This window comes from Coregonus lavaretus (assembly GCF_964263955.1).
Source record: "Coregonus lavaretus genome assembly, contig: HAP1_SCAFFOLD_1590, whole genome shotgun sequence".
Taxonomy (NCBI): Eukaryota; Metazoa; Chordata; class Actinopteri; order Salmoniformes; family Salmonidae; genus Coregonus; species Coregonus lavaretus.
This window is the reverse complement of record NW_028161849.1, coordinates 5,993-23,608: the sequence shown is the minus strand read 5'-3', so window position 1 is coordinate 23,608 and position 17,616 is coordinate 5,993. Positions and strand designations below refer to the sequence as shown.

The 17,616-nt window shown below is 44.5% G+C and overlaps 1 protein-coding gene across 1 annotated transcript; it reads right to left on the bottom strand.

Annotated features, from left to right (window-relative positions):
• Positions 1-611: 611 nt before the first annotated feature.
• On the bottom strand, positions 612-16,241 carry LOC311120004 (lipoma-preferred partner homolog; the record flags this gene model as incomplete). The annotated part of the gene is made up of 3 exons (XM_084194638.1): positions 612-5,078; positions 14,569-14,689; positions 16,063-16,241. Coding segments are annotated over 3 exons (429 nt in total), but the record flags the coding sequence as incomplete, so codon positions are not given.
• Positions 16,242-17,616: the final 1,375 nt, after the last annotated feature.

The window sequence follows — 17,616 nt, the reverse complement described above, 5'->3', positions numbered from 1 at the left end:
TGGGACTTCCTTCATGACTGTTGGAAAAGCATTCCTCATGAAGCTGGTTGAGAGAATGCCAAGAGTGTGCAAAGCTGTCATCAAGGCAAAGGGTGGCTACTTTGAAGAATCTCAAATATAAAATATATTTTGATTTGTTTAACACTTTTTTGCTTACTACATGATTCCATATGTGTTATTTCATAGTTTTCATGTCTTCACTATTATTCTACAATGTAAAAAATAGTAAAAATAAAGAAAGACCCTTGAATGAGTAGGTGTGTCCAAACTTTTGACTGGTACTGTATATATATATATATATTTTATATATGTTTTTTAATGTTTTTCACAAAAGTAGTGCACTGGTCCTTTCATACTCCTGCAACTACTTCCTGCGGCTATGCCTTACAGATAATTGTATGTGTGGGGTACAGAGATGAGGTAGTCATTCAAAAATCATGGTAAACACTATTATTGCACACAGAGAGAGTTCATGCAACTTATTATGTGACTTGTTAAGCACATATTTTGTCCTGAACTTATTTAGGCTTGCCATAACAAAGGGGTTGAATAATTATTGACTCAAGACATTTCAGCTTTTCATTGTTTATTAATTTGTCAATATTTAAAAAAAAAACATCATTCCACTTCAATTTTAAATGTAGGCTGATCCACAACACAATTTGGAAAAAGTAAAGGGGTGTGAACACTTTCTGAAGGCACTGTAAATATACCAAGTCAATCTGTGAGATACATTTTCTTATATCGACTCATCCCCAAAAAGAAATGTGCATTTTAAAAAGTTTCTATACTAATTCTGCTAATTAGAAAGCTAATTTATGTGAGGCTGGCTCTCTGTCTATGATGAAAGCGTGTCAATTGAAATCCCACTGAAGATAGCCTGGCCCCAGATCTGTTTGTGTTATTTCCTACTCCACTGCTGTCCTTATTTGGCACGACAATGAGTGACAATTAGCTGGTATGATAGCACAAACAGACTGTCAGTCAGGCTATATAGAACAGGTTTGTCACTACTGAACAGTCAGTCAGTCAGTCAGTCAGTCAGGCAGTCAGACAGTCAGTCAGTCAGGCCGTCAGACAGTCAGTCAGTCAGTCAGTCAGTCAGACAGTCAGTCAGTCAGGCCGTCAGACAGTCAGTCAGTCAGGCCGTCAGGCCGTCAGACAGTCAGTCAGTCAGGCCGTCAGACAGTCAGTCAGTCAGTCAGTCAGTCAGACAGTCAGTCAGTCAGGCCGTCAGACAGTCAGTCAGTCAGGCCGTCAGGCCGTCAGTCAGGCCGTCAGACAGTCAGTCAGTCAGTCAGTCAGTCAGTCAGGCAGACAGTTAGTCAGGCCGTCAGACAGTCAGTCAGTCAGGCCGTCAGACAGTCAGTCAGTCAGGCCGTCAGTCAGGCAGTCAGACAGTCAGTCAGTCAGTCAGTCAGTCAGTCAGTCAGTCAGGCAGGCCGTCAGTCAGTCAGTCAGTCAGTCAGTCAGTCAGTCAGGCAGGCCGTCAGACAGTCAGTCAGTCAGTCAGTCAGACAGTCAGTCAGACAGTCAGTCAGTCAGTCAGTCAGGCAGGCCGTCAGTCAGTCAGTCAGTCAGTCAGTCAGTCAGTCAGACAGTCAGTCAGTCAGTCAGTCAGTCAGTCAGACAGTCAGTCAGTCAGTCAGTCAGTCAGACAGTCAGTCAGTCAGTCAGTCAGTCAGTCAGTCAGTCAGGCAGGCCGTCAGACAGTCAGTCAGGCAGGCCGTCAGACAGTCAGTCAGTCAGTCAGTCAGTCAGTCAGACAGTCAGACAGTCAGTCAGTCAGTCAGTCAGTCAGTCAGTCAGTCAGTCAGACAGTCAGTCAGGCAGGCCGTCAGACAGTCAGACAGTCAGTCAGTCAGTCAGTCAGTCAGTCAGACAGTCAGTCAGTCAGTCAGTCAGTCAGTCAGTCAGTCAGACAGTCAGTCAGTCAGTCAGTCAGTCAGACAGTCAGTCAGTCAGGCCGTCAGACAGTCAGTCAGTCAGGCCGTCAGGCCGTCAGTCAGGCCGTCAGACAGTCAGTCAGTCAGTCAGTCAGTCAGTCAGGCAGACAGTTAGTCAGGCCGTCAGACAGTCAGTCAGTCAGGCCGTCAGACAGTCAGTCAGTCAGGCCGTCAGTCAGGCAGTCAGACAGTCAGTCAGTCAGTCAGTCAGTCAGTCAGTCAGTCAGGCAGGCCGTCAGTCAGTCAGTCAGTCAGTCAGTCAGTCAGGCAGGCCGTCAGACAGTCAGTCAGTCAGTCAGTCAGACAGTCAGTCAGTCAGTCAGTCAGTCAGGCAGGCCGTCAGTCAGTCAGTCAGTCAGTCAGTCAGTCAGACAGTCAGTCAGTCAGTCAGTCAGTCAGTCAGTCAGTCAGACAGTCAGTCAGTCAGTCAGTCAGACAGTCAGTCAGTCAGTCAGTCAGTCAGTCAGTCAGGCAGGCCGTCAGACAGTCAGTCAGACAGTCAGTCAGTCAGTCAGTCAGGCAGGCCGTCAGTCAGTCAGTCAGTCAGTCAGTCAGTCAGTCAGACAGTCAGTCAGACAGTCAGTCAGTCAGTCAGTCAGGCAGGCCGTCAGTCAGTCAGTCAGTCAGTCAGTCAGTCAGTCAGACAGTCAGTCAGTCAGTCAGTCAGTCAGTCAGTCAGTCAGACAGTCAGTCAGTCAGTCAGTCAGACAGTCAGTCAGTCAGTCAGTCAGTCAGTCAGGCAGGCCGTCAGACAGTCAGTCAGTCAGTCAGTCTCTTCTCCCAACAAGCTCTCACATTCTCACTGCAGAATTAGACGTTCATCCACATTCTCCAAACCTCAAATTTCAGAGTTGTTCCAAACGTCAAATGTCAAAGTTAAGGGTAAGTTTAGTCACTCATTCCGAATGGTTAAGGTATTGGGTTAAGGTTTGGGATAGGGTTAAATCCCCCCCCCCAAAAAAAACAAAAACAAAACATTGGCGGATTTGGATTACACCTCTCCACCACCCCCTTCCACAACGCCCTAGCAAAACCCAAGCCTACTGGATGGTAATATCGCTCACTGTTGCCCCCTAGTCGCCGGTTTTCAAGGCATTTCCCAACCTCCTCAGGACATGGATAGACGTCCAATTTCGACGTCAATGCTTCTCCTTGTGGTGGGTCTCTTTAATTAACCCCCTAAGGCTCCGGGGTTTGGGTTTCTACTACATATGGAATTGTTTTTTAGACGATCACACCAAGGATCATTGAGCTATTTGAGTTTTAATTGTTGGACCCCTGTAAATATACAAAAATCATATTTAACAATTATTTGATGAAACATTGAATTTGTACCTACTGCTATTAGCCCATAAAAAACGCATTGAATAACAGATTCATACATGAAAAAACACACTGTTTGGATGCTACAGACAGAAGTTGGCATATCAGCAAAACGGACTTCAGACGAGCCCCGTGACGATTGTGGAGGTCGTAGAGCAAATCGGAAAACACCATCGTGTTCGCGAGAGTCTCATCTTTCCATAAAGGGTCATATTCATTTGTTCGCCAAACCGTTCGGACGCTACAGACGTCTCCTGGTCTGACAGACACCGCTGTAGCTCTGCCACCTTTCACCACAGATGCAGAAGGGGTCGACATTGGTGGATTGAGACGCATCCAATGCAAAACAACAGATATCTCTAGCTTAAACTGACAGATTTCTATGGGGGATTTTTTATTTTATTTAGTTCATTTGATTTCCGCTGGGGCGCGGACATCAACTCTAGGTTTAAATGCTGTGGTGAAATAGGCCAGAGACTAGCAGTCAGTCCCAAATGGCACCCTATTCCTTACCCAGTGCACTACTTTGTATCAGAGCACTATCAGCCCTTTATAGCCTCTATAGGGAACAGGGTACCATTTGTGACGCGTACAAGGAGGACTAGAACAGTCGTCACGACCAAATCTGCTCTGGCATATTGGAATGGATGACTTGGTCATCTTGACATAGGCCTACTATAGGTGACAACATGACATGCCAAGACAGACTGACTGCCAGTCTAGCTAGACAGGTAGCTTAGTGGTTAAGAGCGTTGTGCCAGTGACCGAAAGGTCGCTGGTTCTAATCCCCGAGCCGACTAGGTGAAAAATCTGTCGATGTGCCCCTGAGCAAGGCACTTAACCCTAATTGCTCCTGTAAGTCGCACTGGATAAAAGCGTCTGCTCAAATGACTTATTATTAGACTCCATCAACTACAAGGCGCAAGGCTGAAGCCATGGAATATAGGTTATTTGGACTGTAAGTCTCTCTGAATAACAATGTCTGCTAAATGACTACAATAAAAAAAAATGTAAATTTAGAGATTATACATGAATAATGATAATACAGTTATAAGGTTATTACATCAAGACATCAGGCCACCTCTTCAGTGCTGATTGTACCGAGACTGTCAACATTTCAGGGACATCACATCGTTGTTTGTCCCTATTAGCAATTTAATAATATTCATATATTTCATTATGTTCATAGGTGCAAGACATATGCTGGCTTAGTGTGTGTGTGTATATATGTGTGTGTGTGTGTGTATCTGAATGTGTGTGTGTATCTGAATGTGTGTATGTCTCTGTATGTGTGTGTGTGTGTGTGTATCTGAATGTGTGCATGTCTCTGAATGTGTGTGTGTGTATCTGAATGTGTGTATGTCTCTGTATGTGTGCATGTCTCTGTATGTGTGTGTATGTGTGTATCTGAATGTGTGTATGTCTCTGTATGTGTGTGTGTGTGTGTATCTGAATGTGTGCATGTCTCTGTATGTGTGTACGTGTGTATCTGAATGTGTGCATGTCTCTGTATGTGTGTGTGTGTGTATCTGAATGTATGCATGTCTCTGTATGTGTGTGTGTGTGTGTTGGGCTGAAGAGCTAGCAGAGTAGCAGGGTATGTGGGGGTCTGAAGGGCAGCCAGACAGCCAGAAGGCAGGGCTGGGGGAGCAGCTAGCAGAGAAGCAGGGTATCTGGGGTTCAGAGGTCGGTGGTAGACTTGGCGGTCAGGGCCTGGATACGGCTGGCGTTACAGCTCTTGCAGAGGACATGGCCGTCCAGAGGGTAACAGCCCTGGTTGTCCCCTTCAGACAGCAGAGAGCCACAGTCCTGAAGAGAGATACACACACACACACACACACACACACACAGAGACACACAATCACAGAGAGACACACAGAGATACACACACACACACACACACAGACACACACACACACACACACAGACACACAATCACAGAGAGACACACAGACACACAGAGAGACACACAGACACAGAGACACAGAGACACACAGAAACACACACACACACACACACACAGACACACACACAATGTCATGATATGGATACACACACCTGCGCATCACACACACACACACAATGTCTACACACAGGCACGCACACACACGGTCCTGAAACACGTGAACAAAGACAGAGATTGTGAGTCTGTGTGCTTGGCTTGGATATACACAGGGAACAAAGCTGTGCTTGGCTTGGATATACACAGGGAACAAAGCTGTGCTTGGCTTGGAAACACACAGGGAACAAAGCTGTGCTTGGCTTGGATATACACAGGGAACAAAGCTGTGCTTGGCTTGGAAACACACAGGGAACAAAGCTGTGCTTGGCTTGGAAACACACAGGGAACAAAGCTGTGCTTGGCTTGGATACACACAGGGAACAAAGCTGTGCTTGGCTTGGATACACACAGGGAACAAAGCTGTGCTTGGCTTGGATACACACAGGGAACAAAGCTGTGCTTGGCTTGGATACACACAGGGAACAAAGCTGTGCTTGGCTTGGATACACACAGGGAACAAAGCTGTGCTTGGCTTGGATACACACAGGGAACAAAGCTGTGCTTGGCTTGGATACACACAGGGAACAAAGCTGTGCTTGGCTTGGATACACACAGGGAACAAAGCTGTGCTTGGCTTGGATACACACAGGGAACAAAGCTGTGCTTGGCTAGGCTTGGAGTGGATGCCTGGGAATAGATCCCGCCACAATGCTTTATCATACATTATACATGGAGGTGGGGACATTATCATACATTATACATGGAGGTTAGGACATTATCATACATTATACAGTGCCTTCGGAAAGTATTCAGACCCCTTGACTTTTTCCACATTTTGTTACGTTACAGCCTTATTCTAAAATGGATTAAATTGTTTTTTTCCGCCTCATCAATCTACACACAATACCCCATAATAACAAAGCAAAAACAGATTTTTATGAAATTCTTGCAAATGTATGAAAAATAAAAAAACGGAAATATCCCATTTACATAAGTATTCAGACCCTTTACTCAGTACTTTGTTGAGTCTTCTTAGGTACAGTGAGGGAAAAAAGTATTTGATCCCTTGCTGATTTTGTACGTTTGCCCACTGACAAAGACATGATCAGTCTATAATTTTAATGGTAGGTTTATTTGAACAGTGAGAGACAGAATAACAACAACAAAATCCAGAAAAACGCATGTCAAAAATGATATAAATTGACTTGCATTTTGATGAGGGAAATAAGTATTTGACCCCCTCTCAATCAGAAAGATTTCTGGCTCCCATGTGTCTTTTATACACGTAACGAGTTGAGATTAGGAGCACACTCCTAATCTCAGCTTGTTAACTGTATAAAAGACACCTGTCCACAGAAGCAATCAATCAATCAGATTCCAAACTCTCCACCATGGCCAAGACCAAAGACCTCTCCAAGGATGTCAGGGACCTACACAAGGCTGGAATGGGCTACAAGACCATCGCCAAGCAGCTTGGTGAGAAGGTGACAACAGTTGGTGCGATTATTCGCAAATGGAAGAAATACAAAAGAACTGTCAATCTCCCTCGGCCTGGGGCTCCATGGAAGATCTCACCTCGTGGAGTTGCAATGATCATGAGAACGGTGAGGAATCAGCCCAGAACTACACGGGAGGATCTTGTCAATGATCTCAAGGCAGCTGGGACCATAGTCACCAAGAAAACAATTGGTAACACACTACGCCGTGAAGAACTGAAATCCTGCAGCGCCCGCAAGGTCCCTCTGCTCAAGAAAGCACATATACAGGGCCGTCTGAAGTTTGCCAATGAACATCTGAATGATTCAGAGGAGAACTGGGTGAAAGTGTTGTGGTCAGATGAGACCAAAATCGAGCTCTTTGGCATCAACTCAACTCGCCGTGTTTGGAGGAGGAGGAATGCTGCCTATGACCCCAAGAACACCATCCCCACCGTCAAACATGGAGGTGGAAACATTATGCTTTGGGGGTGTTTTTCTGCTAAGGGGACAGGACAACTTCACCGCATCAAAGGGACGATGGACGGGGCCATGTACCGTCAAATCTTGGGTGAGAACCTCCTTCCCTCAGCCAGGGCATTGAAAATGGGTCGTGGATGGGTATTCCAGCATGACAATGACCCAAAACACACGGCCAAGGCAACAAAGGCCTCCCGAGTGGCACAGTGGTCTAAGGCACTGCATCGCAGTGCTAGCTGTGCCACTAGAGATCCTGGTTCGTATCCAGGCTCTGTCGTTGCCGGCCGCGACCGGGAGACCCATGGTGCGGCGCACAATTGGCCCAGCGTCGTCCAGGGTAGGGGAGGGAATGGCCGGCAGGGATGTAGCTCAGTTGGTAGAGCATGGCGTTTGCAACGCCAGGGTTGTGGGTTCGATTCCCACGGGGGGCCAGTATGAAAAATAATGTATGCACTCACTAACTGTAAGTCGCTCTGGATAAGAGCGTCTGCTAAATGACTAAAATGTAAATGTAAAGGAGTGGCTCTAGAAGAAGCACATTAAGGTCCTGGAGTGGCCTAGCCAGTCTCCAGACCTTAATCCCATAGAAAATCTGTGGAGGGAGCTGAAGGTTCGAGTTGCCAAACGTCAGCCTCGAAACCTTAATGACTTGGAGAAGATCTGCAAAGAGGAGTGGGACAAAATCCCTCCTGAGATGTGTGCAAACCTGGTGGCCAACTATAAGAAACGTCTGACCTCTGTGATTGCCAACAAGGGTTTTGCCACCAAGTACTAAGTCATGTTTTGCAGAGGGGTCAAATACTTATTTCCCTCATTAAAATGCAATCAATTTATAACATTTTTGTTTTTCTGGATTTTTTTGTTGTTATTCTGTCTCTCACTGTTCAAATAAACCTACCATTAAAATTATAGACTGATCATGTCTTTGTCAGTGGGCAAACGTACAAAATCAGCAGGGGATCAAATACTTTTTTCCCTCACTGTATGACCCTACAAGCTTGGCACACCTGTATTTAGGGAGTTTCTCCCATTCTTCTCTGCAGATCCTTTCAAGCTCTGTCAGGTTGGATGGGGAGCGTCGCTGCACAGCTATTTTCAGGTCTCTCCAGAGATGTTCGATCGGGTTCAAGTCCGGGCCACTCAAGGACATTCAGAGACTTGTCCCGAAGCCACTCCTGCATAGTATTGGCTGTGTGCTTAGGGTCGTTGTCCTGTTGGAAGGTGAACCTTCACCCCAGTCTGAGGTGCTGAGTGCTCTGGAGCAGGTTTTCATCAAGGATCTCTCTGTACTTCACTCCGTTCATCTTTCCCTCGATCTTGACTAGTCTCCCAGTCCCTGCCGCTGAAAAACATCCCCACAGCATGATGCTGCCACCACCAAGCTTCATCGTAGGGATGGTGCCAGGTTTCCTCCAGACGTGACGCTTGGCATTCAGGACAAAGAGTTCAATCTTTGTTTCATCAGACCAGAGAATCTTGTTTCTCATGGTCTGAGAGTCTTTAGGTGCCTTTTGGCAAACTTCAAGTCGGCTGTAATGTGCGTTTTACTGAGGAGTGGCTTCTGTCTGGCCACTCTACCATAAAGGCCTGATTGGTGGAGTGCTGCAGAGATGGTTGTCCTTCTGGAAGGTTCTCCCATCTCCACAGAGGAACTCTGGAGCTCTGTCAGAATGACCATTGGGTTCTTGGTCACCTCCCTGACCAAGACCCTTCTCCCCCGATTGCTCAGTTTGGCCGGGCGGCCAGCTCTAGGAAGAGTCTTGGTGGTTCCAAACTTCTTCCATTTAAGATGAAGGCCACTGTGTTCTTGGGGACCTTCAATGCTGCAGAAATGTTTTGGTACCCTTCCCCAGATCTGTACCTCGACACAATCCTGTCTCTGAGCTCTACGGACAAATCGATTTGACCTAATGGCTTGGTATTTGCTCTGACATGCTCTGTCAACTGTGGGACCTTATATAGACAGGTGTGTGACTTTCCAAATCATGTCCAATCAATTGAATTTACCACAGGTGGACTCCAATCAAGTTGTAGAAACATCTCAAGGATGACCAATGGAAACAGGATTCCCCATTAGCTCAATTTCGAGTCTCATTGCAAAGGGTCTGAATACTTATGTAAATAAGGTATTTATGTTTTCTTTAAACCTGTTTTCGCTTTGTCATTATGGGGTATTGTGTGTAGATTGATGAGGATTTAGTTTTATTTCATCCATTTTATAATAAGGCTGTAACGTAACAAAATGTGGAAAAAGTCAAGGGATCTTTCCGAAGGAACTGTATATGGAGGCTAGGACATTATCACACATTATACATGGAGGTTAGGACATTATCATACATTACACATGGAGGTTAGGACATTATCACACATTATACAGAGGTTAGGACATTATCATACATTATACAGAGGTTAGGACATTATCATACATTATACAGAGGTTAAGAGATTATTATACATTATACATGGAGCTTAGGACATTATCATACATTATACATGGAGCTTAGGACATGATCATACATTATACAGAGGTTAGGACATTATCATACATTATACAGAGGTTAGGACATGATCATACATTATACATGGAGGTTAGGACATTATCATACATTATACATGGAGCTTAGGAAATTATCATACATTATACATGGAGCTTAGGACATGATCATACACTATACAGAGCTTAGGACATTATCATACATTATACAGAGGTTAGGACATTATCATACATTATACATGGAGCTTAGGACATTATCATACATTATACATGGAGCTTAGGACATGATCATACACTATACAGAGCTTAGGACATTATCATACATTATACAGAGGTTAGGACATTATCATACATTATACATGGAGCTTAGGACATTATCATAAATTATACATGGAGCTTAGGACATTATCATACATTATACAGAGCTTAGGACATTATCATACATTATACAGAGGTTAAGACATTATCATACATTATACATGGAGCTTAGGACATTATCATACATTATACAGAGCTTAGGACATTATCATACATTATACAGAGGTTAGGACATTATCATACATTATACAGAGGTTAGGACATTATCATACATTATACAGAGGTTAGGACATTATCATACATTATACAGAGGTTAGGACATTATCATACATTACAGTGGTAACACTGTAAAGTAGATACACACCTCACAGTGGTAACACTGTAAAGTAGATACATACCTCACAGTGGTAACACTGTAAAGTAGATACATACCTCACAGTGGTAACACTGTAAAGTAGATACACACCTCACAGTGGTAACACTGTAAAGTAGATACATACCTCACAGTGGTAACACTGTAAAGTAGACACACCTCACAGTGGTAACACTGTAAAGTAGAGACACACCTCACAGTGGTAACACTGTAAAGTAGATACATACCTCACAGTGGTAACACTGTAAAGTAGATACACACCTCACAGTGGTAACACTGTAAAGTAGATACACACCTCACAGTGGTAACACTGTAAAGTAGATACACACCTCACAGTGGTAACACTGTAAAGTAGATACACACCTCACAGTGGTAACACTGTAAAGTAGATACATACCTCACAGTGGTAACACTGTAAAGTAGATACATACCTCACAGTGGTAACACTGTAAAGTAGATACATACCTCACAGTGGTAACACTGTAAAGTAGATACATACCTCACAGTGGTAACACTGTAAAGTAGATACACACCTCACAGTGGTAACACTGTAAAGTAGATACATACCTCACAGTGGTAACACTGTAAATTAGATACATACCTCACAGTGGTAACACTGTAAAGTAGATACACACCTCACAGTGGTAACACTGTAAAGTAGATACATACCTCACAGTGGTAACACTGTAAAGTAGACACACCTCACAGTGGTAACACTGTAAAGTAGAGACACACCTCACAGTGGTAACACTGTAAAGTAGATACATACCTCACAGTGGTAACACTGTAAAGTAGAGACACACCTCACAGTGGTAACACTGTAAAGTAGAGACACACCTCACAGTGGTAACACTGTAAAGTAGATACACACCTCACAGTGGTAACACTGTAAAGTAGAGACACACCTCACAGTGGTAACACTGTAAAGTAGATACACACCTCACAGTGGTAACACTGTAAAGTAGATACATACCTCACAGTGGTAACACTGTAAAGTAGATACACACCTCACAGTGGTAACACTGTAAAGTAGATACACACCTCACAGTGGTAACACTGTAAAGTAGATACACACCTCACAGCGGTAACACTGTAAAGTAGATACATACCTCACAGTGGTAACACTGTAAAGTAGATACATACCTCACAGCGGTAACAATGTAAAGTAGATACACACCTCACAGTGGTAACACTGTAAAGTAGATACACACCTCACAGTGGTAACACTGTAAAGTAGATACATACCTCACAGTGGTAACACTGTAAAGTAGAGACACACCTCACAGTGGTAACACTGTAAAGTAGATACACACCTCACAGTGGTAACACTGTAAAGTAGAGACACACCTCACAGTGGTAACACTGTAAAGTAGATACACACCTCACAGTGGTAACACTGTAAAGTAGATACATACCTCACAGTGGTAACACTGTAAAGTAGATACATACCTCACAGCGGTAACACTGTAAAGTAGATACACACCTCACAGTGGTAACACTGTAAAGTAGATACACACCTCACAGTGGTAACACTGTAAAGTAGATACACACCTCACAGTGGTAACACTGTAAAGTAGATACACACCTCACAGCGGTAACACTGTAAAGTAGATACATACCTCACAGTGGTAACACTGTAAAGTAGATACATACCTCACAGCGGTAACACTGTAAAGTAGATACACACCTCACAGTGGTAACACTGTAAAGTAGATACACACCTCACAGCGGTAACACTGTAAAGTAGATACATACCTCACAGTGGTAACACTGTAAAGTAGATACATACCTCACAGCGGTAACAATGTAAAGTAGATACACACCTCACAGTGGTAACACTGTAAAGTAGATACACACCTCACAGTGGTAACACTGTAAAGTAGATACATACCTCACAGTGGTAACACTGTAAAGTAGATACATACCTCACAGTGGTAACACTGTAAAGTAGATACACACCTCACAGTGGTAACACTGTAAAGTAGATACATACCTCACAGTGGTAACACTGTAAAGTAGATACACACCTCACAGTGGTAACACTGTAAAGTAGATACATACCTCACAGTGGTAACACTGTAAAGTAGACACACCTCACAGTGGTAACACTGTAAAGTAGATACACACCTCACAGTGGTAACACTGTAAAGTAGATACATACCTCACAGTGGTAACACTGTAAAGTAGATACATACCTCACAGTGGTAACACTGTAAAGTAGATACACACCTCACAGTGGTAACACTGTAAAGTAGATACATACCTCACAGTGGTAACACTGTAAAGTAGATACACACCTCACAGTGGTAACACTGTAAAGTAGATACATACCTCACAGTGGTAACACTGTAAAGTAGACACACCTCACAGTGGTAACACTGTAAAGTAGAGACACACCTCACAGTGGTAACACTGTAAAGTAGATACATACCTCACAGTGGTAACACTGTAAAGTAGAGACACACCTCACAGTGGTAACACTGTAAAGTAGAGACACACCTCACAGTGGTAACACTGTAAAGTAGATACACACCTCACAGTGGTAACACTGTAAAGTAGATACATACCTCACAGCGGTAACACTGTAAAGTAGATACACACCTCACAGTGGTAACACTGTAAAGTAGATACATACCTCACAGTGGTAACACTGTAAAGTAGATACACACCTCACAGTGGTAACACTGTAAAGTAGATACATACCTCACAGTGGTAACACTGTAAAGTAGACACACCTCACAGTGGTAACACTGTAAAGTAGAGACACACCTCACAGTGGTAACACTGTAAAGTAGATACATACCTCACAGTGGTAACACTGTAAAGTAGAGACACACCTCACAGTGGTAACACTGTAAAGTAGAGACACACCTCACAGTGGTAACACTGTAAAGTAGATACACACCTCACAGTGGTAACAGTGTAAAGTAGAGACACACCTCACAGTGGTAACACTGTAAAGTAGATACATACCTCACAGCGGTAACACTGTAAAGTAGATACACACCTCACAGTGGTAACACTGTAAAGTAGATACACACCTCACAGTGGTAACACTGTAAAGTAGATACACACCTCACAGTGGTAACACTGTAAAGTAGATACATACCTCACAGTGGTAACACTGTAAAGTAGACACACCTCACAGTGGTAACACTGTAAAGTAGATACACACCTCACAGTGGTAACACTGTAAAGTAGATACATACCTCACAGTGGTAACACTGTAAAGTAGATACATACCTCACAGTGGTAACACTGTAAAGTAGATACACACCTCACAGTGGTAACACTGTAAAGTAGATACATACCTCACAGTGGTAACACTGTAAAGTAGATACACACCTCACAGTGGTAACACTGTAAAGTAGATACATACCTCACAGTGGTAACACTGTAAAGTAGACACACCTCACAGTGGTAACACTGTAAAGTAGAGACACACCTCACAGTGGTAACACTGTAAAGTAGATACATACCTCACAGTGGTAACACTGTAAAGTAGAGACACACCTCACAGTGGTAACACTGTAAAGTAGAGACACACCTCACAGTGGTAACACTGTAAAGTAGATACACACCTCACAGTGGTAACAGTGTAAAGTAGAGACACACCTCACAGTGGTAACACTGTAAAGTAGATACATACCTCACAGCGGTAACACTGTAAAGTAGATACACACCTCACAGTGGTAACACTGTAAAGTAGATACATACCTCACAGTGGTAACACTGTAAAGTAGATACACACCTCACAGTGGTAACACTGTAAAGTAGATACATACCTCACAGTGGTAACACTGTAAAGTAGACACACCTCACAGTGGTAACACTGTAAAGTAGAGACACACCTCACAGTGGTAACACTGTAAAGTAGATACATACCTCACAGTGGTAACACTGTAAAGTAGAGACACACCTCACAGTGGTAACACTGTAAAGTAGAGACACACCTCACAGTGGTAACACTGTAAAGTAGATACACACCTCACAGTGGTAACAGTGTAAAGTAGAGACACACCTCACAGTGGTAACACTGTAAAGTAGATACATACCTCACAGCGGTAACACTGTAAAGTAGATACACACCTCACAGTGGTAACACTGTAAAGTAGATACACACCTCACAGTGGTAACACTGTAAAGTAGATACATACCTCACAGCGGTAACACTGCACGTGGAAGTCTCGGTCCAAGGCCACGATACGAACAGTCTCCTCCTGGCCTGGAGCTGGCATGATGGGCTCAGAACACACACAGCAACGAGGGGCAAACTTCCTAATGGGGAGGAGGGGAGAGACAGAGGGGAGGGGGAGAGAGAGAGGGGAGGGGGAGAGAGAGAGAGGAGAGAGAGACGGGGGGAGGTGGAGAGAGAGAGGGGAGGGGGAGAGAGAGGAGAGAGAGATGGGGGGAGGTGGAGCGAGAGAGGGGAAGGGGAGAGAGAGGAGAGAGAGACGGGGGAGGTGGAGAGAGAGAGGGGAGGGGGAGAGAGAGGAGAGAGAGATGGGGGAGGTGGAGAGACAGGGGAGGGGGAGAGAGAGGAGAGAGAGACGGGGGGAGGTGGAGAGAGAGAGGGGAGGGGGAGAGAGAGGAGAGAGAGACGGGGGGAGGTGGAGAGAGAGAGATGAGGGGAAGAGAGACAGAGGAGAGGGGGAGAGAGACAGAGGGGAGGGAGAGAGAGAGTGTGAGAGAGAGAGAGAGAGAGTGTGTGAGAGAGAGAGAGAGAGAGAGAGAGAGAGAGAGAGAGAGAGAGAGAGAGAGAGAGAGAGAGACAACATTTTAATGTACATTTTAATACAAAAAAACTGTGTATTCAACTACTGATATTCTAACTTCAGGTCACTGAAATAAAGTAATATAGTGAACACCTACAGGACGAATAGGTCTCTCTAAAAAGAAGACCCATGAGGAAGTGAAGACAGCTCCTATCAGGTGATTGGAGGTGAGGCCCAATGAATGGCTCAGAAGCAAGAAATGAAGGAGGAAGTGAGGTGGGTGGTGGCTTGGTGATTGGCTCAGAACCAGGAAGTGAGGCGGGTGGTGGCTTTGTGATTGGTCAGAAGCAGGAAGTGAGGTGGGTGGTGGGTTGGTGAAAACAGCCTCATCTGTTCGTCAACACAAAGGGTGCAATCCTCTGCCCAGGCGTTGCTGACGTATGCCAAATATTACAACACCTGGAAAGGTATTTAACCTATCAGCTAACCACATCATATGTTATAGCAATCTGTCAGTCGATGACACAGACCATGACGTGGCACATAACCATTGGTTGATGCGTGCAACGTCTGAGCAGGGAAACGCGAACAAAGACTGCTTTGTTGAATTCAGGCTTGTCACCCCCTTAAGCGGAGTTGGTAGAAAGTGAATATTTCCGGTTTTCAGGGATACAGTATTTTCAACCTAACTTCCGTTTCCCCTGAAAAAACCGAAGCGTTTGTCATGAGGAGTTAACCATCAGGTTTTTTTTTACAGTCACAACACAAGACTCATTCACTTTCTGAACGTGAGGTTAGCCGTTTTTACTTCTGTTTCTCTTCATAACTGGGGGTTAATGTACAGGCTATTTATTAGCCAATAAAATCAACATCCTTGGGTGTGTGTGTGTGTGTCCCTCTGTGTGAGTTTGTGTTTGCGGCAGCGCCCCCCCTTACTTGTGGAAGTCCTCGATGCAGTGTATGTGGTTGGCAGCGTCCACAGTGAAGGGTATGCCGTCCAGGCTGCGTTGGCACACCACACAGGTGAAGCAGTGTGGGTGGTAGGCCTTCCCTGTGGCCCGCAGGATCCGCTCCATGATGGGTTTACTGCAGATGTTACAGGACTCCAGGGTGTTCTGAAACACACACAGACAACAGTTTTGTCAATAAAAGGAAAAGGTCTCTTTCAATAACAGAAAACTCAGAGACATTGTCATACGTGTGATGTGGAGATGTGGAGATCTGGAGAACATGTGATGTGGAGAACATGTGATGTGGAGATGTGGAGAACATGAGATGTGGAGATGTGGAGAACATGAGATGTGGAAATGTGGAGAACATGAAATGTGGAAATGTGGAGAACATGAGATGTGGAGATGTGGAGAACATGAGATGTGGAGATGTGGAGAACATGAGATGTGGAAATGTGGAGAACATTAAATGTGGAGAAAATGAGATGTGGAGTTCTGGAAAAACATGAGATGTGGAGATGTGGAGAACATGAGATGTGGAGATGTGGAGAACATGTGATGTGGAGATGTGGAGAATGTGTGATGTGGAGAACGTGTGATGTGGAGAATATGTGATGTGGAGAACATGTGATGTGGAGAATGTGATTTGGAGATGTGGAGAATATATGATGTGGAGATGTGGAGAACATGAGATGTGGAGAACATGAGATGTGGAAATGTGGAGAACATGAAATGTGGAAATGTGGAGAAAATCGGATGTGGAGTTCTGGAAAAACATGAGATGTGGAGATGTGGAGAACATGTGATGTGGAGATGTGGAGAATGTGTGATGTGGAGAACGTGTGATGTGGAGAACATGAGATGTGGAGAACATGTGATGTGGAGATACAGCCTGGGATCGAACCTGGGTCTGTAGTGACGCCTCTAGCACAGCGATGCAGTTCCTTAGACCGCTGCGCCACTCGGGAGGCCCATTTAACATTATTTGTGAATTACTACCTCATCTCTGTAATCCACACATACAATTATCTGTAAGATCCCTCAGTCAAGCAGTGAATTTCAAACACAGATTCAACCACAAAGACCAGGGACGTTTCCAATGCCTCCTGGTCCAGAGTGTGTCTCTATGTTAGTGGTTCTGGTCCAGAGTGTGTCTCTATGTTAGTGGTTCTGGTCCAGAGTGTGTCTCTATGTTAGTGGTTCTGGTCCAGAGTGTTTCTCTATGTTAGTGGTTCTGGTCCAGAGTGTGTCTCTATGTTAGTGGTTCTGGTCCAGAGTGTGTCTCTATGTTAGTGGTTCTGGTCCAGAGTGTGTCTCTATGTTAGTGGTTCTGGTCCAGAGTGTGTCTCTATGTTAGTGGTTCTGGTCCAGAGTGTGTCTCTATGTTAGTGGTTCTGGTCCAGAGTGTGTCTCTATGTTAGTGGTTCTGGTCCAGAGTGTGTCTCTATGTTAGTGGTTCTGGTCCAGAGTGTGTCTCTATGTTAGTGGTTCTGGTCCAGAGTGTGTCTCTATGTTAGTGGTTCTGGTCCAGAGTGTGTCT